The sequence below is a fragment of the Cydia strobilella genome, chromosome 21 (assembly GCF_947568885.1).
Source record: "Cydia strobilella chromosome 21, ilCydStro3.1, whole genome shotgun sequence".
In the NCBI taxonomy this organism is placed as follows: Eukaryota; Metazoa; Arthropoda; class Insecta; order Lepidoptera; family Tortricidae; genus Cydia; species Cydia strobilella.
Window position 1 is genome coordinate 365,350 of NC_086061.1, and position 27,042 is coordinate 392,391.

At 37.9% G+C, this 27,042-nt stretch overlaps 1 protein-coding gene across 1 annotated transcript in view; it reads right to left on the reverse strand.

The window, feature by feature from the left end:
- Window positions 1-1,583: 1,583 nt before the first annotated feature.
- The window catches only part of LOC134751059 (facilitated trehalose transporter Tret1-like), a 42,541-nt gene continuing 17,082 nt past the window's right edge, over window positions 1,584-27,042 (reverse strand). Inside the window, exons 4-8 of the mRNA XM_063686400.1 lie at window positions 18,835-18,987; window positions 9,639-9,765; window positions 7,026-7,261; window positions 3,029-3,223; window positions 1,584-1,962 (exon numbers count right to left, since the gene is read on the reverse strand). Coding sequence (XP_063542470.1) covers window positions 1,702-1,962; window positions 3,029-3,223; window positions 7,026-7,261; window positions 9,639-9,765; window positions 18,835-18,987 — 972 coding nt within the window. The 3' untranslated portion in view covers window positions 1,584-1,701. The remainder of the gene's footprint in view (window positions 1,963-3,028; window positions 3,224-7,025; window positions 7,262-9,638; window positions 9,766-18,834; window positions 18,988-27,042) is intronic.

Here is a 27,042-nt window from a genome sequence, read left to right on the forward strand (position 1 = left end):
TTATAAAAACGTCACATTCGAAGAACAATATAACTTCGTCCACGCCAGTGAGTAATAGTAATATAGTCTTAAAGCAAATGTAAATATCTAAAACGGTCTACATCAAAAATATCGGAGCGGCCAAAGTGCTCAAAAATATCAGAGACTTCGTCTTGATAATAAAGGCTTTGTTCAGATATTTGTGAACACATTGACCGCTCCTATATATATGATGGCGACTACAATTTCGTAATAAAATGTCGCTCCATTATTGCGTCTATCGATACGAGATAGAACGACGATAGAATATATTATATTAACCATAGTTGATCATAGATCGATTGATTTAGAATGTTTTTTTACCAATATATTGCATGAAGACGATGGATAGATGAGACATTTTGACGTTTAACATGCGATTTATACTTAACTCGCATATTAATATACATGCAATTCGGTTTTTAAGTATAAATACGGCCAATCCAAAGGGAGGGTTATCATTTTAACACTATGTATAGTGCGACATAAAATAGAAATTAAATAAAAGGAACTAAAAAAATTCCATACTAAATTGTTGCCATGTTTAAGCATCATTTTACGTCAAATATGTGACAGTTGCACAGGAAGTGGCGCCCTCAATAATTTTGTGTGTTTCAAAGTCAAAATTGAAACTATAGAGCCGATTTTCACAAAAAACCGGATTTCATTGCCAAATATAGGCTTTACGAAATATAAGTTAAAAATACGTTTGTCGAATAGATTGTTATACGATCGTGGAAGTTTTATCTTTGTTCGTGTATACTTCCACGCAAGTAAGTGTACAGAAAAGTATGTATGACCGATGTTGTTTATGACTAGTCTTTTTTTAATAGAAACGGCCCCGAGGGAACATATTTAAATAAGGCAGTTATTTTAGCGACTGGCAATAATTAGTAATATTGTCCTTGGGTTAGTTCCAAAATGATATTTTCCATAAAATAAGAAAAATTAAAAAAAAAAAGCTTTTGTAAACTAAGCTCGTTATTTATTATAATAAATCTTCTAAAACTCGAGACTCTTTTATTTAAAGAAGGTTGAGGAATTGCTCCAGGTAGGTACTTAGTCTCTTGCTACGCTCAGTATGTAACATGTCACTCGTGATAATTTCGTATTATTTAATTTAAATGAAATGTTGTGGAATTGAGGAAAATTAATATAAACACAATTAATTGGGTGCTTTTATATAAGAATATATTTATCACATTTTTTCTCAGATAACATGACTGAGATCTTTAAAACTATCTGATAGGTTGTGTAACTTATGTACAATATTATGAGATTTATATTAGTCTACATAAGTACTACTATAATACATACAGCTCTTTAACACTATAATATACAATTTTAAACCCTTTCACGGTTTAAATAAGTGAGATTTTAAATAAAAATATCACAAAGATGATAATTACGATAATAACCATTGTTACAAGACTAAAAAAAAACAACATATACTTGCACTACGTTTAGGCTGCGTTTCCACCAGAGATGCGCGTGGATACTTCAAGGGATGTGGGAATAGAAACACTTTATTTGTTTTCCTCGCTCAGCTTGTAGCGCATCTCTGGTGGAAACGCAGCCTTCTATATACTTGACGTTACAGCTTTGACTGCCACTGTTGTCTAATGTCTTATTTACTAGTTTTTATCAACGTCAGATCACATCCAAATTCACTGCAATTCACATTCACACATGATTAGTTTCCACGACTTTCTTGTCTTTAGTCTTTCTCCCCTCCAAATCGGCGTATATGTCCTCTAGACTCCTCATCTTGGTCTCGGGCACGCACCAGATGAGGTAGAACACGTTGGCGAGGCAGATGAAGCTGAATATCCAGAAGATGGAGTGGTAGCCGATCCACGCGATGAGCGGCGCGAACAGTTTGAGCAGCGCGAAGTCTGTGCCGAGGGATATGGCCATGATGAGGGTCGCCACTGTGCCGCGGAGCTGGGAAATAACAGCAAATAATATGGGACAGCATCGACAGTAGCGTGTACTACATCAATAGTAGATTGTGTTACAAGAGAGCAAAATGACATTTACGGCGAGGGCGTACATTGAATCCTAAACGAAGCGAAGGATTCTATAATAGAATCCCGAGAGTAACGAGGGATCTAAAGTAGAATCCTGAGCGTGTTGCTCCCAAGATGAAAATAATTTTGCTACCATGAGACACATACTGCTTTTCACATCACCTATGAGGTAATTATGATGTTTAAAAATGTTATTTAAGCCAAAAAAATAATGTGCTATTTTTTTTTTAATACTGACCTAGAACAGAAAAGTGCCACTTTGATCCCTCCTAGCAGGGAAGAAAAACCCCTTTTTCAAATTGGTGATGTGTAAATGGGTTACTGAACATTTAAAGAGGTATGTCTTTATGTATAGACCAATTAAACTGATTCAGATACTTTTAGGCTCAAACTGTCGAGATGTATCTATTTGGAATAGTATTCGAGGGTCGCAGATACTTTTGGTGCGTTCATACGCTACTAATTGATGCTGACCGTACTGACGAATGTTTTATAAAGTGGAAAATGGTATGTATGCTATCATATGGTAGCGGCACTGATGAGGCCATGTTTTTATTCGCGGAATCCATTTATAATGAGGCCATGCACTTTTGCGGCTCGGTGTAAAAAAAATGCATAAGAAAATATTCGGTCCCTTACTTTTTTCTCACGTTCAGTCGGCTGTTGCCCATTTTCGTCTATTTTTAGAGAATTTAGAGCTAGTTTAGTTTGATGTTCATTAACGCCTGAAATATTTTAATAGCAATATTTTCTAGTTAGATAATTTTCGCTTGTCTTTTGCAATTGGCGTCGGTACTGACCGACAGGAGGGGAGGAAAGCAAAACTGGCCAAATATACATTTAGGGGGGACGATAAATGCATGAGCATTGCTAGCCTAGCGGTTAAGCGAGAGTTTTGAACCGAAGAACTCGGTTTTAAAACCCAGCGCGGACCAATGAGTTACATCACTTCTTCAAATGATGTAGAGTAAACAGCTCACCTGAAAATTAAACATCTCAGTCATAATGACGAAGGGCAGCGGCTGCAGGCCGGACGCGTCGGAGAAGATGCACACGCAGAGCGCCACGATGGGCACCCAGCCCGCCATGTGCACGCCGATACTCTGCAGGTAGAACCACACGCCGAGCAGACACATGCTGAAGCCCGCGAACAGGCTCGTCACGGCGAGGAGCGGCTTCAATGAGGGGAATAATTGTTATAGATTTCTAATAGATTTTCATATTACCTAGTTGTCTCTATTTATTTATTGCGTATGGTAATTCAGGTTACAATAGCAGGTACTATATAGGTATTGCATATTACAAAATAGTTCCACTGAACACTACCTTTACAGGTGTACACGCTTGTTTAGAAAGTTAAGGCAAATAGGGTAGGTATAGGGAGTGAGGTCTGAAGCTGTGTTGGGTGTTGGCTATGTGTGCTTTGCCACGAAGTGCGTTTTCAGCTTTCTTCCCTTTTAGTTTCCACATCTGGCACTTCGCCCATAGTCAATAATCAGCAGCTGAAGTGGCCAAGTGGGCGACGTTTTCAAACTGGACAGAAACCCGCCTGTCTTTGACCGTAAGAAACTTGGCATTCCTTTCTAATAATAGTTGCTTGTGTACGCCGGATGATGACAAAAAGTGACCTTACTCTGGAAATCATTAAAACGTCAATATGATGATAATCATGATAAATAATATAGATATGTGTGCCTAGCTACTGCATGGACGTATGTACAGATGTAGTGCATAATTATATGTATTTCCATCGTTTTTTTCACGGAAACGTACGAACTTGTCTTGCTATTTCAGTCAGTCTCGGTACAAAAAGTACTGAGGTTGACTGAAGCAGCATGACTAATACGAACGATTCCAAGAAAATACGACACCAAAAACATTTTCATGTAAAATGTTGCCAAGACAAACTGTCAAAAAGTTATCAGATATCTTGTAGAGCCAAGCTTCTAACTCTACAAGCCCTAACTTCACAAACTACACCTTAGTCAAAACATGTGGCTTGGCCGGATTTTGGGGTTGAAAACTATTCTATATCTTTCCCCATAGCAAAAATTATCTACATACCAAATTTCAACTAAATCGGTTCAGTGGTTATTGATTCCCCATACAAAATTCCACCCCCTTAGGGGCTAAGCATTTCAAGTTTTTGAATTCTTTGTTGACAGTAAGACAATTTTACATACCAAATTTCAGCTTCCTAGGACTTAAGGAAGTACCCTAAAGGTTTTGATGATCATCAGTGAGTGAGTGCGACACTCCTCACTCCAGGGAGTGAAACAAAGTAGCTTTTTAATTTAGTGAAGGCCATGAACTGCCACTTCATACTTCTATTACAAGTTCTCACTACTGAGGTGAAAAGTTATGTGTCACACGAGAGCAAAATTATTATCTCGTGTTTTTGAGTCCCTCGCGACGCTAAGATGCTAACTTAGAATCACTCGCTTCGCTCGTGATTCAATTATAGTATCTTTCGCTTTCTCGGGACTCAAAACCAACACTCGCAAAAACCAACTTTCCTCCTTTGTTGCACAATTAACTAATGCTTAATAAGTCCACTATTGACATCATATCTCGAGAATTTTGTTTATCTGGTATAATGCAAACCCAAGTTATGACGGTTCAAAAATCGACGAAGCGCTTCGAGAAAAGGTAGGTAGTGGTAGTGCCCTTGCGCTTCGCTTTGCTCGCCTTGGCGGGGGCACTACGGTGCCCCCAGATGGAAACAATTATTCACTGCATCTGTAGGTAGGTACTAGATTTCGCAATAATAAATCAGTCGCACCACGTTACGTTATGTAAGGATGTGCAGTATGTTGACCTTTGCTGGCACGAGTTTTCGATTGATTCTTGCACGTGGTGCGCGGGTCAACTGATAATGAACCTAGGGCTATGTGCGTCAGCATGTCTGGCTGGTGGTAATTAGGGTTCCGTACCCAAAGGGTAAAAACGGGACCCTATTACTAAGACTCCACTGTCCGTCTGTTTGTCTGTCTGTCTGTCTGTCACCAGGCTGTAGGTATCTCATGAACCGTGATAGCTAGACGGGTGAAATTTTCACATCAGATAATGTATTTCTGTTGCCGCTACAACAACAAATACTAAAAAGTACGAAACCCTCGGTGGGCTAGTCCAACTGTCCGGTGTTTTACTAAACAGCATTAGCGTGAATTTTCGTTATAGTTACACGAACGAAGTACGTCACATATTTTCGTTAGGGCCACTTGCGCCATCCAGGGTTAGCCACTAACTCGTCGTTAACCGGCTAAACCCGGAGTTACCAGTACGATTTAACCCTGGTTTAACGGTTAACTCCGTGGCTAACCCTGGATGGTACAAGTACAAAGTGGCCCTTAGTGAAACAATGTTGGTAATAGTAGATTGTGTCACAAGGGAACAAAATGACATATTTACGACGAGGGCGTACATTGAATCTTGAACGAAGCGAAGGATTCTATAATTTAATGCTAAGCGTAGCGAGGGATTCTAAAATAGAATCCTGAGCGTAGTGAGGGATTCAAGTGTTAACGCCTAAGGTGGAATAGTTATTTGTGCAACAAGAGAGGAAAGTTGGTTTTTCTTGCGAGTGTTTATTTTGAGTCCCGAGAAGTAAAATAACTTTGCTCTCGTGTTGCACACATAATTTTTCACCTCAGTAGTGAGAACATATTAAAGGTTAAAATGTATTTCAAATTACACAGAATAAACAGAAAAAAAAGTATTATAATATGTACGATACGATACGATACGGGTCGGGGCCGGACCGGACCGGACCGTACCGTACCATACCGGACCGTACCGTACCATACCATAAAAAAAAATGTAATAAAAGTATGAAGTTCATGGCCTTCACTAAATTAAAAGGCTACATTGTTTTACTCCCTGGAGTGAGGAAAGTCGCACTTTCCTCACTCCAGGGAGTGACGAAAGTAGGCTTGTTCGAGCTGCTGAGGTGAAAATAATTATTGCTACCATGTGACACATACTGCTTTTCACATCACCTATGAGGAAATTGTTATATTCCAAATTATTATTTAAGCTAAAAAAATAATGTGCAAAAAAATGTAAAAATAGTGTCCTAGAACAGAAAAGTGTTATTTTGATCCCCCCTAGCAGGGAAGAAAAGTGCTACTTTGATCCCTCCTAGCGGGGAAGAAAAGCCCCTTTTCGAATAGGTAATGTGAAAACGTCCTTTTAATGTAGGTAGAACGCAAAGCTCGACATTCTTATGTCTCTGGCCCTGGTAGAATGGCGCCTTGGACAGAAATTAATGCTTTCAAACCAACCTAGCCTAAAAACCCCTGGTATTTTTCTTAATGTATGTTATTTATAAACAGCGTATTAGTTACGCAGTATAATAATTATCACAGTGCGATGTCGGACCAGTCCCATATTAAATTAATTGTTGGGTATAAGCGAGTGGAAGATTTTCCGTTCATTCACGTTGGGCAGTTGATGAGAGGCTCCGTAATTGTTCATGATCAAAGGAAGAGTAACGTTAAGGACGCTTACATATAGATTAGGTACCTGCGTCGATATAATTTTATGTAGGTATCTTAACTTTCAATCAACTTAATTTACTCAGTCCGACGTGCATTTAAAATGGCACAAAACCCCCGAAGACATAGTTCTTAATGTTATCAAGTACTTTTATTTACACACAGAAAGCTCGTTTATGCGTCAGACATAGAAAATGGACTTCGTCCGCCGGTTGACTTCATCAGGGGTTCCAAACTACGGCCAACGTTACACTAACACTAAATCTGACCTCCAGGAGGAACGAAAGAAAGCGGCCGCAATAGGTACGTTAGGTACGTACTTATTCAGCTTTGTAGGCCAATAGTCTCACAACCCAAGTCAGAACCGGGTGAAGTGGACAAAAAAGTCTGAAAGCAAAACCTGTGCTCCGAAGCGGCGAGAATACAATTGGGATAAATGCTAAGCTGAGAAAGTAGTAACCTTCCTTTAACAGTATCTCACCTTTCTCCCAGCTCGATCAACCAGCTGACATGCTAGAAACGAGCCGAGGATCTGCACGACGGCCAGCAGGATGGACTGCTTGTTGGGCGACAGCGCGATTCTGGTGCTCTCGTCCTTGCGGGCCTCCTCGAAGATGTGACTGGCGTATACTAGCACGGCGATGCAGCCGCAGAACTCGCGTGTCAGGTTCACGATCAGCGCCACCCAGAATGCTTTCACGGCGGTCTTGTCGGTGACTGCAAGAGAAACAAGCTTGTCAGAAAATGTGATTCTTGATACGGGTTTTTAACCGACGGGGACTGTTTTTCAGACACTCAGTAAGGTCTTTTTCTCCAGATGACGCCATAAGCGTTACGTTTTATAGAAATGTTGCTGTTTGCCCATACCTACCGTTAAAGGTGGTTTCAGACTAGCGTTTTATACGCGCCTATAAGCTCGTTTTTGAAAGCGCGTGTAGGCGGGTACCTATAGACCAAATGTAGCGTAATACAGCGCGCGTGTGTAAGCGCGTTACCGCCGAAACGGCCGTACACGCGTAAAAAACAAGTTAAGTTTTTATTAATAGTCGTTTACATATAGGAAACTATAGGTCTATTGCTAGAAAAATGTTACTTTAAATACTCATCTGTTTTATAAGACTGTTTGTTTCTTAATAAATAATTTAAAAAAAAAACGCTAGTCTAAAACCGCTCTTAATGGCGTCAAATTATACGGTGGCAACCAAGGCCTAAAGCGAGGTTTAGACTAGCAAGAACTTGCATGCAATTTAAGTAACATTGCCGACTACTAAAATAAACTATATTCAAAAGTTTGATCAGATACCGCAATGTAACGAAAATTGCATGCAAGTTCTTGCTAGTCTAAACCTAGCTTAACAGTTATAACTTGCCTAAACTCGATTAGGTTGTGTTGTTTCATTTCATAAATCCTATGACCTCTTCTGCCTACACCATTATACTCGCCCTCAACCAAAATGACGACTCTTGAGTTCGCGTTATCAGTTTCCCATTGTATTGCACGGAGCGAGCGGAGACCATTAGTGCACGTAGTAAACCCACATAAAGGAATGTCGATATTTTCGATAGGTTGAGTGAGTGAATAGGAATACATTTCTTGTGCAGAATAGAATACGACCGCCGAGCTTTATTGCCCCTGCCTCGAGTTTTATGGCCTCAGTCTTCATTTTGGTTGAGGGCGAGTATAGATTAAGAGTAATGGTAAAGTAGGTATACAATAAATTTTGGTTTGATGGCCGAATTTTACTTCATTTAATAGTATTCTTAATCTATAATTTGCACTACTGATACTACACGATATATATTTATGTACGTATTATGTAACCCTATTAAATTCTTTAGTTTGGAGAGAATTACAAACTACATATTACACAATTAAGTTTCACCAATGAGGCTAAAACTTGAATGTCACGTAGGTACGAGTACCTGTATGTTTATGAAGTTCTAACGTAGAAACTTAATCGCTCATTAGTAAACCAAGTTATTGCAATGTCTAAGTTACAGGTCATTATTAATATGACTTTGATAGGTTACCGTTATAATGTGATGTGAACCTGAGCTGTACGTATTAGCTTTGTTGTTGCTAAGTGGCTTTTAAACTTATACCGTAATTTTAGTCGGTTTATTTGGGTTTTCCAACATTCACGAAAAAAGACTAGCAAGTCTGGTCAGCAGTTAAGAACTAGTATTAACACATGTGCGATACCTATTGTATTTGACGAAATGGGACGAGTGTTTTAACTTGTGTATATCAAACGTCAGAATTCCAATATTGAAAGTGGACCAACTTTTTGCGACAATAACCCCATTTAATGTCTATTAAACAGAAAGGAAGACAATACGGGCAGATTCATCATGTCAATTGGCGAGACCTCCCCGGCCACCGCGACCAATCACAGACCGTGCTGCAGCATCGCACATTACTTCCAATTTGCCCCATTAATTCATTTGTATGGCGTCAAAAGTCAATTGGCCAATGGACCTGTGATCTGATCTCTTGGTTGTTTTGTTTTTCTATTTTTTAACCTTGATTGGCTTATTGGTGCTATTAAATTCTATAAAATTTACGGGAAGTATGAAGGGTCGATGTCTATTCAGACTATAAAAGGTTTTACACGACGAAATACGCAATTTACCTATGTAGGCACCACATTTTGAACCAACGTAACACTCCACTATCATGGAACCACAACTCCAATAATATAGATTCCCCATGAAGACAGCATAGAAGTGGAACCCTTTTCCAGTAAAATTTGAATTCGAACGCTAATATACACGGTGGCTAAAAAATAAGTGCATTCCTGTTGCCAGGGGAGGTTTTTTTTCGCGATTTCGTGGTTGGCCCTATAGTCAAAGTTGCTCAGTATAATCCCAAAACCTCCCTGGCAATGGGAATGCACTTATTTTTTAGCCACCCTGTATAAGACCTTATCAAGATAAAAAAAAAAATGCAAGTAGGCCTCAAGGGGTCTTCTCAAATGGAAAGTGAATAAGTAAGCATATCCCGGGTGTACTTCATTTACTGACTGCCATTTGGTCGCCAGACTAACCCCATTGCTAATGTCAGATTGTGGTTTCTAATTTGAAAGTTACTTACACAACAGTTTCGGTGAGAACTTCGGTTCACTGGTAGTTTGCTCAATAATGAGACGGTCCACCTCCTCGCTGATACGTTTGTCGTCTTGTGGCAGAGACCGCAGCCAGCTCAAGACCTTCGCCGTTTCCTGTTTAACACCAGACATTTGAAATACACACATAATCAAAAACAAAATTGTACGTTTCCATCACCACATTCGTTTGCGTGAAGGCTCCCTTTTTTGACTATAAAGGAACCGAGATCTCAGTCTCAATCTAAATGTCAGTTCTTGCTTGACCGAAAGGGGAAAATGCTCTCGTATATCTGTGCGGCAGTCTGTCAAGTAAGCAGAGCTGTCTATACGACTTTTTTCCTCTACTGGTCGCATTTCTCAGCCGATTCTCGTGAAATTTCAGTTCATTCCGTTCTTGGAAAAATTATGGGGGTTCGTGAGGCGAGGTCTACAATTCACAGAACCCCTACAGTGATAGTTTCTCGTGCAGCATAGTTGTCACGTTAACTTTACCTACGTATATAGTTATTTATGCAACAAGAAAGTTGGTTTTTCTTGCGAGGGACTCAAAAACACGAGATGTAAAATAACTTTGCTCTCGTGTTGCATACATAATTTTTCACCTCAGTAGTGAGAACATATTAAAGGTTAAAATGTATTTCGAATTACACAGAATAAACAGAAAAAAAAAGTATTATAATATGTACCATACGACACGACACAACACGACACACGACACGACACGACACGACACACGACACGACACGACACGATACGACCAAAACCATACCATACCGTACCGTACCAAAACCATACCGTACCGTACCGCGTACCGCGTACCGTACCGTATCGCGTACCGTACCTTACCGTACCGTCCCGTACCGTACCGTACCGTACCGCCGTACCGTACCGTACCGTACCATACCAAACCATAAAAAAAATGCAATAAAAGTATGAAGTTCATGGCCTTCACTAAATTAAAAAGCTACATTGTTTCCGCACTTTCCTCACTCCAGGGAGTGACGAAAGTAGGCTTGTTCGAGCTGCTGAGATGAAATAGTTATTTGTGCAACAAGAGAGGAAAGTTGGTTTTTCTTGCGAGGGACTCAAAAAAACGAGATGTAAAATAACTTTTCCCCTCACTAGCTCGGAAAGTTGTCTTTTATCCTTTAAAACAAGCGGGGAAAAACGCATTTTATCCACTAGTGGGGAAAGTAATTTGACCTTGGATGGAGCATGTTTAAGTAGCTTGACAGATAACAAAACGTAAAACGCTCATAATAATGATTCGTTTGATATTAATTATTATTAAACAAATGGTTTGAGAATATAATAAAAAATACCAAATTTAGCTTTATTTAATGATTTTATGTCATAAACCTTAAAGTTCCATAAGAAACGTTTGTTTTTTAATGATGATGTTAAATATAATTCTGAACGCACAAGTTGAGTCGATGCAATTTCAAAACGCATCATTGACATTTCATACGTCAGAAATGTCAACATTGTCAACAAAATTTTTACTTAAAAACTTCTCACGTAAAAATACAGAATTTCCAGAGTTTTTTGTTATAATATCGTAAAAAAATGAGTGATTTCAGTGATGAAGATGATCTAACGCCTGTGGATGTTGCACTTTCCTCGCTATAGTGAGGTGAAAAGTTTTGTGTTACACACGGGTGCAAATGTATTTTACTTCTCGTGTGTTGAAACACTTGCTACGCTCAGGATTCTATTTTAGAACCACTCGCTTCGCTCGTGGTTCAACTATAGAATCCTTTCGCTTGCTCGTGTTTCAATTCCACACTCGCGGGTAAAATACAACTTTGCACCCTTGTATAACAAATAACTATTGCTCTCTTGTTGCACACATAATTTTTCACCTCAGTAGTGAGAACATATTAAAGGTTAAAATGTATTTCGAATTACACAGAATAAACAGAAAAAAAAAGTATTATAATATGTACGATACGATACGAGACGAGACGAGACGAGACGAGACGAGACCGGACCGTACCGTACCGGACCGGACCGGACCGGACCGGACCGGACCGTACCGGACCGTACCGTACCGTACCATAAAAAATGTAATAAAAATATGAAGTTCATGGCCTTCACTAAATTAAAAAGCTACATTGTTTCACTCCCTGGAGTGAGGAAAGTCGCACTTTCCTCACTCCAGGGAGTGACGAAAGTAGGCTTGTTCGAGCTGCTGAGGTGAAAAAATAATTATCACGTAACTATTAATTTCCCCTGGCCTAACCCTAAATACGCACAATACATACGAGTACGTCATACATGAAATACACGTGAATCTTCTCAATACGGACTCAATGAGCGGATGTTTAATGTTTCTAGCAGTATTCTTTCATTATCTTACAGATAATACTGTCAGTATTTTCCACCAAGTACAATAGGAATCGTGACTTCCTTTGAGTCTCTTTTCTGTATTTTCATTGTGCTACACTAAAGATAAATAGATGGGCGTTCAGTGAATACTTTATTTTGTCTACAAAAGGGTCGAGCTTCATTCTTGAAGCTAGAATCGTTTTGTTTGGGTCTTGGTTGGATCTGATACGAGATTAGGTACTTTAAACTTCGGATTACAATAAATGTATCCAGACATTCCAGACTGATGTCCTACACTGATTCGTTATTTCTAAAGTAGGTACCTTACTCGTAAGTACTCGTAAATCATTACCACCAGTCGGGGTTTGAACTAAAAGTCCATCCGTTATGGTTAGGCTATGGACGACGCTTAACTTCATCGTCAATGGGAGAAAGTTTTGAAAATAATGTTTTTGGCAACAATTTCATTTTTAGGGTTCCGTACCCAAAGGGTAAAAACGGGACCCTATTACTAAGACTCCGCTGTCCGTCTGTCTGTCCGTTTGTCACCAGGCTGTATCTCGTGATCTGCGATAGCTAGACAGCTGAAATTTTCACAGATGTATTTCGGTTGCCGCTATAACAACAAATACTAAAAACAGAATAAAATAGAGATTTAAGTGGGGCTCCCATACAAGAAAACGTGATTTTTGACCGAAGTTAAGCAACGTCGGGCGGGGTCAGTACTTGGATGGGTGACCGTTTTTATAGTTAATAAAATAAAATAATAAATCCGTTTATTTAAAAGACAACATAGGTCCACACATCACAAATGGTACGGTAATGGTAATGGTGGTGGTGGTGGTGGTAATGGTGGTGGTGGTAATGGTATTTAATGGTACGGAACCCTTCGTGTGTGAGTCCGACTCGCACTTGGCCGGTTTTTCGTACTTATAAGCTTTTATCGCTGACTGTACTTTTCGTTCCAAAGGTAACTAATACTCATCGAGACAATTCTAAAACCAAAATTAGGTTTCGTTGTTTTCACACAGAGTTCCTATGGCCACCTCCTGTCTTCATCATCAGATCGGCTCGATGGTACAATAATATTGCATTGTCAATATTGGCTTATAATCTGAATAAGCCTTCTGTTGGGATTATCGAGTTAAATATACAACTATGTAATAATACAGGGCAGGCGCGGATCCACCGTTGTGGGCACGATGGGCATGCCCACAACCTTAATTGAGTCCCCGAATAAAATTACGCCGATTTTTCGCACACGCTTTCGCAGAAGTACGCAGAGAAGTTGGCATAATATTGATACGCGGATTTACTTTTCATAGAATGATCGTTTGCCGTCACGATTACCCGAGTAGATAACCATTGGTCGAAACACCAGTAGGTAGAGTGATCATTTGGTATTAATTAGAAATTCTTGCATGTTAATATCAGCTGGCCACAGAGTCCTAATTATTTGCAAGAATAATAGTTATTTGTTATACAACGGTGCCTAGTTGTATTTTACCCGCGAGTGTGGAATTGAATCACGAGCAAGCGAAAGGATCCTTAGTTGAAGCACGAGCGAAGCGAGTGGGTCTAAAATAGAATCCTGAGCGTAGCGAGTGTTTCAACACACGAGAAGTAAAATACATTTGCACCCGTGTGTAACACAAAACTTTTCACCTCACTATAGCGAGGAAAGTGCAACATCCACAGGCGTTAGATCATCTTCATCACTGGAATCACTCATTTTTCTACAATATTATAACAAAAAACTCTGGAAATTCTGTATTTTACGTGAGAAGTTTTAAGTACAAATTTTGTTGACAATGTTGACATTTCTGACGTATGAAAAGTCAATGATGCGTTTTGGAATTGCATCGACTCAACTTGTCCGTTCAGAATTATACTTAACATCATTATTAAAAAACAAACGTTTCTTATGGAATTTTAAGGTTTATGACATAAAATCATTAAATAAAGCTAAATTTAGTATTTTTTATTAGATTCTCAAACCATTTATTTAATGATAATTAATATCGAACGAACCATTATTTTGAGCGTTTTACGTTTTGTTATCTGTCTAGCTACTTAAACACGCTCCATCCAAGGTTAAATTACTTTCTCCACTAGTGGATAAAATGCGTTTTTACCCGCTTGTTTTAAAGGATAAAAGACAACTTTCCGAGCTAGTGAGGGGAAAAGATTATTTACTAACAGGGGCAATTATTTTTAGCTTATGGGAGTTATGATAGGTCGTAGAAATCTTAAACATTCACAAATATTAGTTCAATTTCCTAAAATAATGCCAGCTTTTAATTTACACCTGTAGGAGTTTTTTTAGCGTAGCGTAGTTAGCGTAGCGTAGTTAGCGTAGCGTTTAGTTTCATATTTATCTATGTATAAAAAGTGCTATCTATGACTCAATGTTGTAAGTAACGCAATTGCTAAATTACTAATTTAACTGTTAAATAGCAAAATTTTTAATATTTAAAACTGTCATTTTATTCGAAAATCACTTTTTCACCACACCAGCTGGTAAAGGCTGATTGTTCAAAAACTGATGAGAAAGTTAAATTAAGTTAATTAATAAGATGCAAATTTTGAGTTGTTTCTTTATGATAGCTGGTAGAATTTACTTTTAAATGATGATTTTGAATTATAACTATTACTGACGTTCATTTGGATTTTGGATTTGATTTGGTTTGATATCTTACAGTAAATATTTTCTTCGGGCTGGGCTCGCAACGCTCAAGATTCCATTTTTCGCTACTAACTCTATTAATTATAAGGTATTCAAAATTCATTTAAAACTGAAAAATATAGTGTCTTTTAAACATGTCAAAGCATGTACTACTGTTAGAAAATCTTAAAGATATTTTTTTATAAGTTAGGCAATTATTAATTTAAAAAAAAATCTTGAACTTACGTCTTTTTTGTAAACTAAAACTATGTATAAAAATATTTTTACGCCAATTATTTTAACATTTTATTAATTTAAGTACAACAAAGCCGAAATTTCGAGAAAAATGTGTTAATTAATGATTGCCCAACAACAGTACATTCTTTAACATGTTTAAAATTCATCATAGTTTTTTTCAAATTTTTAAGTGAATAGATTTAGATTCAGATGTATTTATTTCATAATATTAAATTACATTATAAATTATGTTAAGCTAATCTATATGAATTTAATAAGTACCTTTAGGAATGTTTTTTCACTTGTGATTGTGATATTGTGATATTGTGTTTATGATATATTGGCAAAAAACTAAATACTTACCATCCATACTTAATATGATAAATGCGAAGGTCTGTCTTTCTGTCTGTGTGTTACCTCTTCACACTTAAACCGCTGAACCGATTTAGTTGAAATTTAGCATAGAGATAGTTAGAGTTCCGGGGAATGACATAGGATAGTTTTTATCCCGAAAATTATCCCTTAATAGGGTGAAAAGCGGGGTGGAATTGAGATAATTAATTAGTTGTCTGATAATTTGTGTGCATATTATGCTCAAATTGAATGATTGCTACAAGACTTTCTCCAGGCGAAGTCGCGGGCAAAAACTAGTAATATTATAAATGCGAAAGTCTGTCTGTCTGTGTGTTACTCTTCACGCTTAAACCGCTGTAACGATTTAGTTGAAATTTGGTATAGAGATAGTTTGAGTCCCGGGGAAGGACATAGGGTAGTTTATATGGGAATCATAAAATGCAGATTTGATAAAAAAATTACTAACTCCACGCAGACGAAGTCGCGGGCAAAAGCAAGTATCTTATATAACTCTTCCAATTTTTTATGTGTTTCGCGAATAGGCCTGCATATCTAGACAGTATTTTTAGGAGCAGTATATTTATTTTTTACCATTTGATTTGAACTTGTCGACTAGACTACTTAACGAAATCTTTAATAAAAAATGCATAATATCTTACAATAATTGTTCTCCTAATTAACACAGAAGCGACTTGAACGGTAAAACTAGCAAATGTCGTCTAAAAGTTAGATGTTTAGCGAAATGTTGTCTGTGAATCCATAATCTGCGAAAAATTGGTCGGGGAATCATTATTATCAAAACACATGTGACGTCACACTTATACGGTCTATTGAGATCGGGATGATCGTTCAAGAGTCATGATTGTTCATGGGCGAGTTCGTACTCTGACTCGTACTTGCCGATTTTCGTGTGGCTGTGACCACAACCTTTTTTGGGGGCTGGATCCGCGCCTGATACAGGGTGAAATTGTTATCTCTGACTAATTTCACTCTCTATAAAATACTAGTATTTGTGCAACTACAGCAAAATTCAACTTCGAGCAGCCTATTAAAAGCACGCAAAGTTATTTGCAGCGAATTAATTATTAACTACTTAATAGCAATACCAATTACAGTTCTAAATATATTTAGTATACGATTATTTATCTCCTAGGCAACCATTACTTAAAATGAGGTATTCCATTAGGAAGCCGGCCTTTTAATTGTGGTCGTTTGTGAGTTCATCATAATCTCATCCACATGTCTAAGCATAAATTACTAACGATGTTACGCATGTATTAGGTATAGGTCAGATCAGACTACTCGTCAAGACGCGACTACTATTCTGTAATAGCTTAACAAAAACCGGCCAAGAGCATGTCGGGCCATGCACAGTGAAAAGGTTCCGTAGTCCGTAGTTAACCCTCCGTCACAATATAGGCTGCCTTGAACGGTAAGTGATTAGTACAGTCGAATGTTTTAATTTATGACCCATTTTGTACCTTGTCACAGTGACAATAGTACCCCAGTGACAGTAGTAGAGACCCCAGCGACTGGTATCATTTGATATTTACCAGTCGCTTTTCGCTGAAGGAACATCGTGAGGAAACCGGACTAATCCTAACAAGGCCTAGTTCCCCCTCTGGGTTGGAAGGTCAGATGGCAGTCGCTTTCGTAAAAACTAGTGCCTACGCCAATTCTTAGGATTAGTTGTCAAGCGGACCCCAGGCTCCCATGAGCCGTGGCAAAATGCCGGGATAACGCGAGGAAGAAGAAAAGATATGCCAAGCAAACGGGAGTACTTACCTTCACAGCGCTTTGAAAAGGGAATCAAAAGCACGAGAAAAAGAAATGGGAAAGTGATCAATTGTTAATCCTATTGATGATGACTGCCATTGATAGACTTTATCTCGTCGCAATATCGTCTGGAAATAGGTAATTATATCGACGGCGGTACATACAAGAATACTAAAAAAAATTCATATAATATAAATAAAAAAACCGGCAAGTGCGAGTCGGACTCGCGCACGAAGGGTTCCGTACCATTACGGAAAAAAAGCAAAAAAATCACGTTTGTTGTATGGGAGCCCCATTTAAATATTTATATTATTCTGTTTTTAGTATTTGTTGTTATAGCGGCAACAGAAATACATCATCAGTGAAAATTTCAACTGTCTAGCTATCACGGTTCATGAGATACAGCCTGGTGAAAGACAGACAGACAGACGGACAGCGGAGTCTTAGTAATAGGGTCCCGTTTTTACCCTTTGGGTACGGAACCCTAACTAGCGACCCGCCCCGGCTTCGCACGATTAACCTTCCTCAAGAATCACTCTAAATACTCTAATGATACTTGAAAACCGCATAAAAATCCGTTTAAACTACTAAACGGATTGAGTTTATCGCAAACATACAAACAGATAGACGCCGCGGACTTATATTTTTTATAAGTAAAATAAAATAAAATAAATATCTATAAAACCATGATTACGTAGCTGAAGTTCCAACATATTTATTTTACAATTATGAAATTTCCTACCTTTTCAAGAAGCGTTACGTATTTTCAAACATCACTCAAGTGCTCATAATTTCAGGATTTAGGTATTTCCTAATTAATGTCATTAACGGGCCTACCGCGAAATCGGCGGGTCTAAATTAATTATGTGTACAATACGCGCCAGTTTAGTGTTAGGTATTTGCTTCTAAATTATTTATAAGCGTATTCTTACCGAAAGCTCACAACCTTATTAAAACCGGTCCCTTAACCAAAATCCGTTTTGATCAAAGGGATGCCTTCATGTCATGTCTTTATCTTCTAAATTGGCTTAATAATTAAATATAAATATAAGTATTTCCGATAATAATATTTACCGACACAATAGTTAGGTACTTATTTAGCTTACGTGATGGCAAAGATAGATATAACTCCGTAATAGATGGTTACAGTCTAAGGAAAAAACGTGCCTCGAAAATTTGATTCTCGTTCAGAGGGCGCTACTAGTTTTGGCCTACAGTCGTATAGATGGCGTTGACGGTTTCGTTTGTTATTTAACAATTTTAACGCATATCAGTGAAAGAACATGGGTCAAAATCAGAAAAATAATTAATGCAAATAAAAAAAATCATTTATCTATATTTAAATACATTCTATCGTATTTTTATAAATATTTATTTTTAGTTTTAAAGTGTGTCGACAGATGGCAGTGAATTTACTGGGGTTACAAAATTTACTATGACAGTACCGCTCTAGTATAAGTTACTCTATGGTGATGGTTACTTGTTAATGTGCAAGATCGGAATTTATAAATAGATAAATTAAACATTAATGGGATTAGACATTTGTCGCAATTGTCGCCAAATGGCTTGTTTATTTTTGTCAGTTTTGAAAATTAAATGGCTTTTATTTTTTTGAATGCCTGGTCCTGATTTGTCTCTGATCTGTCTGTCTGTCACTAGGCTGTATCTCATGAACCGTGATAGCTAGACAGTTGAAAATTTCACAGAAGATGTATTTCTGTTGCCGCTATAACAACAAATACTAAAAAGTACGGAACCCTCGGTGCGCGAGTCCGACTCGCACTTGGCCGGTTTTTTTTGCAACTTTCGCAATAGTAACCTACCTCGTTTCTCCCGCACTTGATCAGGTAGGAGGGCGTCTCGGGCAGCCGCAGGCAGATGCAGAAGTGCAGCAGCGGGATAGCCAGAAGGATCCACAGCACCGTCTGGAACGGCAGCAGGTCGCCCAGGATGAACACCAGCAGGTTGCCCATTGTCTGTTACACAAATTGAAAAAAGAACCGTTTATTTTAAGTCACACGGTTATCTGAGAATACGTTGATAAAGGAATGGAATTTTTAGGGGTTTTAGGGGTTAAAAACGGGACTCTATTACTAATACATATTAAATCACATTTACAAACGGGTCTATCGCGAATTTATTTTGTTACCTTTATTTACCGACGTTTCGACACAGTTTAATATGTGTTCAAACCGCGAAAGTTTAAAATGTTCTATTACTAATACTCCACTGTCCGTCTGCCTGCCTGTCCGTCTGTCTGTCACCACTATCACCAGGCTGTATCTCATGAACCGTGATAACTTTCTTGAAATTTTCACTAATGATGTATTTTTGTTACCGCTACAACAACAAATACTAATAACCGAATAAAATAAATATTTAAGTGGGGCTCCCATACAACAAAAGTGATTTTTTGGCGTTTTTTTTGCGTAATGGTACGGAACCCTTCGTGCGCGAGCCCGAATCGCACTTACTTGGCCGGTTTTTATCAATCATCATCATTTTACCACGCAGACGAAGTCACGGGCAGAAGTTATTTATTCATATAGGTACCTACATTTATTTGAGAGAGAATAGACGATAAATATTAGCATTCCTTGTATGAACGAAATACAAGCATACGCACATTTTCCTCTTAATAAGAAAACCGCTGCGAAAATGATCATAAATTCCTTTAAATATACTGACATTGCACGTTTTTCAGCGGCTACGAGACACGTGGGGTAAACTCTCATTATTTGGTGATACGCCTAATTCGGTGATACAAGGTTTGAAATATGACACCCAGAAAAGCTAGTGAATTAGGGCCTTTTAAATGGGACCTCACGGCTTCACGGCTTCGGCGGCTTTGCCGTGAGGCCATTTTGCTCTGGATATTAACATTATTAAAAATATTTTGACACAATTTGTTGTATATCATCCAAAGCTATGCCCCTAAGTTTGATGTTGTTAGATTTTTTGATTATTGTAAAAATTAGGAGCGAAAAACAGATTTCATACAAATTTTTAAATGCTCCTAACGTTTATAATAATTAAAAATTCTAGGAAAATGGGGACTTCGTTTGTATGGAGATGTGGCCGTCTCCTTTTCTCTTAATACATTTTTGATATTCTGATCACGACCCCACAATTACTCAGTAATATTGACACTTCATATAATAAGTTTTTGGCAAAAATTTAATTTTTCGTACAAGCTTTAATGGCTGACTGTACTTTTCTTTCCACAGACAACTAATACTCATCGTGACAATTCTAAAAACCACAAACACAATTAGGTTGCGTTGTTTTATCACAGAGTTCCTATGACCACCTCCTGTCTCCATCATCAGATCAGCTCGATGGTACCATAATATTGCATATTGCATTGTCACCCGACCTACATATATGTATGCAAATTTTTCAGCTTCATCGGAAACCAGGAAGTGGGTCAAATTTAACTTGCAAGATTTGATCCTTACAAACATGTTAGATACATATTACATACAGTAGTAATAAGTAACATCCGTCAAGGTGTGAGACGAAAGGCGTGCCAAAGAATAAGACATAAAGACATACACATTTTTTTAAGACTGTCAGGTAAAAAGCTACCATAACTAGTGGCTCTGCCAGCTTTAAACATAGAATCCGCTCACAAAATTTCACGAGAATCGGTTGAGAATAGCGGCCTAGAGGAGAACATACGGACATACGAAAGCATATTTCACAAAGCTGACATGGAGACCTTCGCTAACGCTTGGTCAATAAAGTATTGTCCTTAAAGGTTGTGAGCATTGAGAGTATCACGATTACGGATTATAACGTTTTTTTTTTGTCAGAGGTGGAGGTAATCCTCATTGGATACTGGCGGCCCGGTATACGGCAGCATGCCCGACTCGGCTGCTCTGGAGATTTAGCCGCCTACGGACTAAACCCCTCCACCCTGTAAAGTGTTTTTCCCCTCACTAGCTCGGAAAGCCGTCTTTTATCCTTTAAAACAAGCGGGGAAAAACGCATTTTATCCACTAGTGGGGAAAGTAATTTGACCTTGGATGGAGCGTGTTTAAGTAGCTTGACAGATAACAAAACGTAAAACGCTCATAATAATGGTTCGTTCGATATTAATTATCATTAAATAAATGGTTTGAGAATCTAATAAAAATACCAAATTTAGCTTTATTTAATAATTTTAAGTCATAAACCTTAAAATTCCATAAGAAACGTTAGATTTTTTATAATGATGTTAAATATAATTCTGAACGCACAAGTTGAGTCTATGCAATTTCAAAACGCATCGTTGACATTTCATACGTCAGAACAGAAATGTCAACATTGTTAACAAAATTTTTACTGTTCTTCTCACCGACTCACGTAAAAATCAGAATTTCTAGTGTTTTCTGTTATAATATCGTAAAAAAATTAGTGATTCCAGTGATGAAGATGATCTAACGCCTGTGGATGTTGCACTTTCCTCGCTATAGTGAGGGGAAAAGTTTTATGTTACACACGGGTGCAAATGTATTTTACTTCTCGTGTGTTGAAACACTCGTACGCTCAGGATTCTCAGGACTCGCTTCGCTCGTGGTTCAACTATAGAATCCTTTCGCTTGCTCGTGTTTCAATTCCACACTCGCGGGTAAAATACAACTTTGCACCCTTGTATAACAAATAACTATTATTGCCAGAAACTCGGCGCTATCGGTATACGCGTTGTTTCTGGGTGTGTAGTTGTGTGAACCGGGAAAGATTTAAGTGTCTAGATGTAAGTGTGATGAATTGTGAAGTGTGTTGTGTGTGTTGAGTGTACCTACGTGTTTATCAGTGTAAGAAGCTCTATGCAATGCGAAGTAGTAAGGATTATAACGATTCGCCCCTCAATTTATAACAATTATGCGTTATCTAGGTCGTTTATACTAATTATATGTGACGTTCGACTAGCTTGACATGGGAAAGCAATTTTAACAACAGTCACGATTCCAACGGCATACTAATGACGTTGTAGATGCTATATGTTATAATTTAGGGGTAAACATCGGACTGGGCCAGTGTGGGCTTCCGCTGCGACGTTATACTTAAGCTGTTATTCTGTGGCTAAACACTACTTTTCATTTCGAATACGAGGAAAGTAAAATACGTGTATTTAAAAATATAACGACTATATACGTCGTAGAAACTTCAATTGTATTTCTTATGGGTACTTTCAATTACCAATTTAGGCAAAAACATCTTTATTTCTGTCGAGGTAGGCCAAACTACCTCGATCGAAATGGGTTTTTTAAAACAGTTGCTTAAAAAGTGCTACTTTTCGTGGCTTGTTAGCGTGCGGAAAGTTGGTTTTCGCGAACTAGTGCTTTTTACTTTTCCAATATTTTAAAATTTTTACTTGTTCCAATTCATGACTGATGAGTGTTAATATTAGTTTCCTTTAAACGTAATCAACATAAAAACCTACTGTTAATGTAAGAATACGAAAAATATGCATATTTCATATTTTATTACTTACCTCTTCATCATTATAAGTATTATAACACGTTTATTTTTTAATGTTGAAAAACCGTTCTTAATAAGTTGTCTGAATGGAACGGAACGCCTGTCAAAGAAGAGGCGTATTTTCTTACTGCAAGAATGTTTTAAGTTTCCAAAGGCAACATTCGATATTGTTTTTATAAATATACGATACACAAATAATCGTAAATAACGATATTTAGGTAATAGTACAATGTTTTAATATTTACAATTGTTTCTGTCTTATTATTATTATTTATTTAAATATATTTACATGGCATCACAGCATAGGCCAATACATCGAATAATTAAACTAGTTACAGGTATACAAATTACAAATACAATAGTTATTTGTTATACAAGGGTGCAAAGTTGTATTTTACCCGCGAGTGTTTTAACACACGAGAAGTAAAATACATTTGCACCCGTGTGTAACACAAAACTTTTCCCCTCACTATAGCGAGGAAAGTGCAACATCCACAGCCGTTAGATCATCTTCATCAACTGGAATCACTCATTTTTTTACGATATTATAACAAAAAACTGGAAATTCTGTACTTTTACGTGAGAAGTTTTTATTGGATTAAGGCCATCTACAGGAAGTATTCTTGTAGGGTGACTCACGACGGCCTCGTCTCGGAGGACATACCGGTCCATGCGGGTGTTCGTCAGGGGTGTCTCCTTTCACCTCTCCTATTCCTTGTCGTCCTCGATGGCATCATGAATAACACCACCAACAGCAAGCGCCGCGGCATAGAGTGGGGACTGTCCAACGTCTTGGAAGATTTGGACTATGCCGATGACCTATGCCTATAGAGCCACACGCGCGCCGACATGCAAGCCAAACTGGACGACCTACGGCGAGACGCTTTGGAGGTGGGACTAAAGATTAACATCCGGAAGACCCAGGAAATGAGGTGCGGAGCGACGAGCTCGTTGCCGTTGCTCATCGGCACAGAGGGAGTGGAGAAGGTCCACAAGTTTACGTACCTCGGTAGTGTAGTGTCGGAAACAGGAGGAACCGAAGAGGACATCGCTTCGAGAATCGCCAAGGGGAATGCAACCTTCGCACAGCTCCGTCCGGTATGGCAATCGCGGAAACTGACTAGGAGAGTTAAGCTCAAGATATTCCGGTCCAACGTGAGAACCGTATTGCTGTACGGATGTGAGACGTGGAAGGTCACTAACAACATCTCGCATCAGCTCCAAGTCTTCATCAACCGCTGTCTTCGCCGTATCCTCGGTGTATACTGGCCCGAGAGAATATCCAACGTAGATCTGTGGGAACGTTGCGGTGAGACTCCGATCGACCAGCAGATCAAACGCCGCAAGTGGAACTGGATCGGCCACACGCTCCGAAGGGACCCGGATCACATCCCGAGGCAAGCCCTAGACTGGAATCCCCAAGGAAAGCGGAAACGTGGTCGCCCTAAGCAATCCTGGCGGCGGACGATCATCGCAGAGGCGGCGACCATTGGCAAGACGTGGAGCGAAATGAAGCGCGAAGCTCAAGACCGAACGGGATGGCGGAGCACTGTGGATGCCCTCTGCCCCATCTAGGGGATATAGGACCATAAGTCAAGTAAGTCAAGTCACGTGAGAAGTTATTAACCTCCTGGATCCTGGAGGTATCGATTCTATCAAAACTGATATTTTTTTCGAAAAATCGATTAAGTAAGTAACCCATAATGTCGAAAAATTAGTAAAAAAAATCATGGCGTTTTCCCCTCGATTTTTCCTTATGTTCTCAGGCGAGCACATGGGGACTTTGTCCTCACTCGAGGTACCGTATCAAAAAAAAACAAAATACTACAATAATCAACTTTACTTGCATATAAACTTACAAAAATTACTTTTTTGTACTTATTATAGGACAAGCATATAAATTCAGTCTTAAATAAATTGAAATCCTAATGAATCAACTATCTTGCATATAAACTTACAAAAAATACTTATTTTGTACTTAACAGCACAGGCTATCAAATTAAAGTCAGTAACAAAATAAACTTTTCTGAAATAAACTATGTACGAGTACTTAAATGTTACAATGGTACGTAAGTTGCATATTAAGTAAATTACATTACTGTAATATACTAACTAGAAATCACAGCTACAATTTTCCTTACTAACTAACATCTTTACTCTGGCATTTCTTAGGACATTTTTATCTTACCGTAGGTATATTAAGTTTAGTGTTTAATTCAGTAACTTAAATCTTCAGTCTCACATTTCTTAGGATTTTTTTGTCTTACCTTATAGTTTAGTTTTCAATTCATTAACTTAAATCTTCGGTCTTACATTTAATAGGACATTTGTATCTTGTATCTTACCTTAAAGATTAGTTTTTAGTTCAGTCGTTACCAAAAATCAGTCAGTCGCATCAGTAAATATTTAGAAAGTGACACAAATCTAAACAAATTTAAACTATTGTGAGACATACTAACATTAAATAATTTTACGTAAGTCTAAAACCAAGTGTCTAAACCGTAAAATTATTTTATGACACAAATCTGTTCTCCATATAATCATCGCATGACAAACTTGGACTAAGAGCTGCCAATGCACCGCTTATTTCACTCCGTAAACTTGGGCTAGAATATCTTGACGCCTCTATTTCTACTTCTAGAGCTCGACTAGGAACCGCCGAGGTTATATCTTCTAACAACCTTTAAATATTTTCAAAAATGTCGCTATCGTCGTCGTCGCTTTCCGATTCAGATGTTCCGGAACCATTAAGTTTAAGATTACTTCTGACATAAACATCAGAAAGACCGTCGGATTCGTCGAAGTTAAGGTATTCCTCTATTTCACAGTCCTTTAAGCCTCAAAATCGGAAATAAAACATAGTTAACTTTCATGTGACATCAAAAAAACTTACAGGATTGAGACCGGTTGTACTCGTACGAGGACATAAATTACTTGTTTAAGTCCGCTTGTACTCGCACGAGTACATTAAGTTCAGAGCTGTATAAAGCTAAAGTTTTTTCAATTTACGGAGGAAATCTACTTACTAACATATGAAATACATCATATATTTACTAATCAAAACCAAACAAAAATATATAATTAGACTTTCAGTGAGATAAATTTGGATTTACTTACCGCGGGGCATGGTGTGACCGGTAGTGTCAGATGTCTAAGCCGCACTGATCGCTGATTGGCCATCTGTGACTTGGTGTTTATTTTAATAGGTTGACAGTTTCGTCCGGAAACGTTATATGCGTGCAAACTTCTTAAGTTGCTTTGACATTTGACAGGAGATTTTTTTAAATCTTATGTCCTCAAGTGAGGACCGGGGGATCCAGGAGGTTAAGTAAAATTTTCGTTGACAATGTTGACATTTCTGACGTATGAAATGTCAATGATGCGTTTTGAAATTGCATCGACTTAACTTGTGCGTTCAGAATTATATTTAACATAATTATTAAAAAACAAACGTTTTTTATGGAATTTTAAGGTTTATGACTTAAAATCATTAAATAAGGCTAAATCTGGTAGTTTTTATTAGATTCTCAAACCATTTATTTAATGATAATTAATATCGAACGAACCATTATTATGAGAGTTTTACGTTTTGTTATCTGTCAAGCTACTTAAACACGCTCCATCCAAGGTCAAATTACTTTCCCCACTAGTGGACAAAATGCGTTTTTCCCCGCTTGTTTTAAAGGATAAAAGACGGCTTTCCGAGCTAGTGAGGGGAAAAATATATTTACTTACAGAACATGCATTTGAAAAACAAAAACTTTCATTGAAGTGGGTTCAATAATAATAACAAAATCTATTCTAGTCGAATAAAAGCTAGACAAACACTTCTTCATAATGTCAATGTCAATGATGTCAGTGTCACAGAATGAATAATATAAAAGTTTCGAATTTCATTCCTTAATACTTGTTGCTTTTCTTATTTTTTCGCAACTGTATTAAAAAACGTCGTTCGATACACGTGCGGATATGTCATTCTTCACTCATCCCGAGTCTTGCCACTCGCCTACGGCTCGTGGTATATCTCGGTACTCGTGAAGTAATGACATACTTTCCGCACTAGCATCGAAATGTACTATTTCATCCTTTGTTAACAATCTACTATTTAACACCAAGTTCCGTGCAGTTGACGCCGCTAGGGATGAAAGTTTGTTAAATAGGGTGTCTTCAGTCCAAGTTTGATTACTTATTGAGTGCAGTTGGATGGTTTGCTTTTCTTCTTCGATGCAATTTCCAGATAGGTACTACTTATTTATTAAAGTAGTTAAAGCTAGTCAGTATCCAATGGTACTATATGTTGATGATAGCACCGTTATTATAGAGAAAAACAGTGACATAGACTATGAAAATGCAATAAATACAGATTTAAGACATATTATTGAATGGTTAGAATGTAACAATTTAAAAATTAATTTAGAAAAAACTAAGATTATGCAGTTCAGTCAAAGGAAAAAAGCGCCAACACTTAATATTACATATCAAGGCAAAAATGTTGATAAAGTTCGTGTACTTAACAAAATTTCTAGGCCTTACAATCGATAGCGATATGTCGTGGAAGACGCATT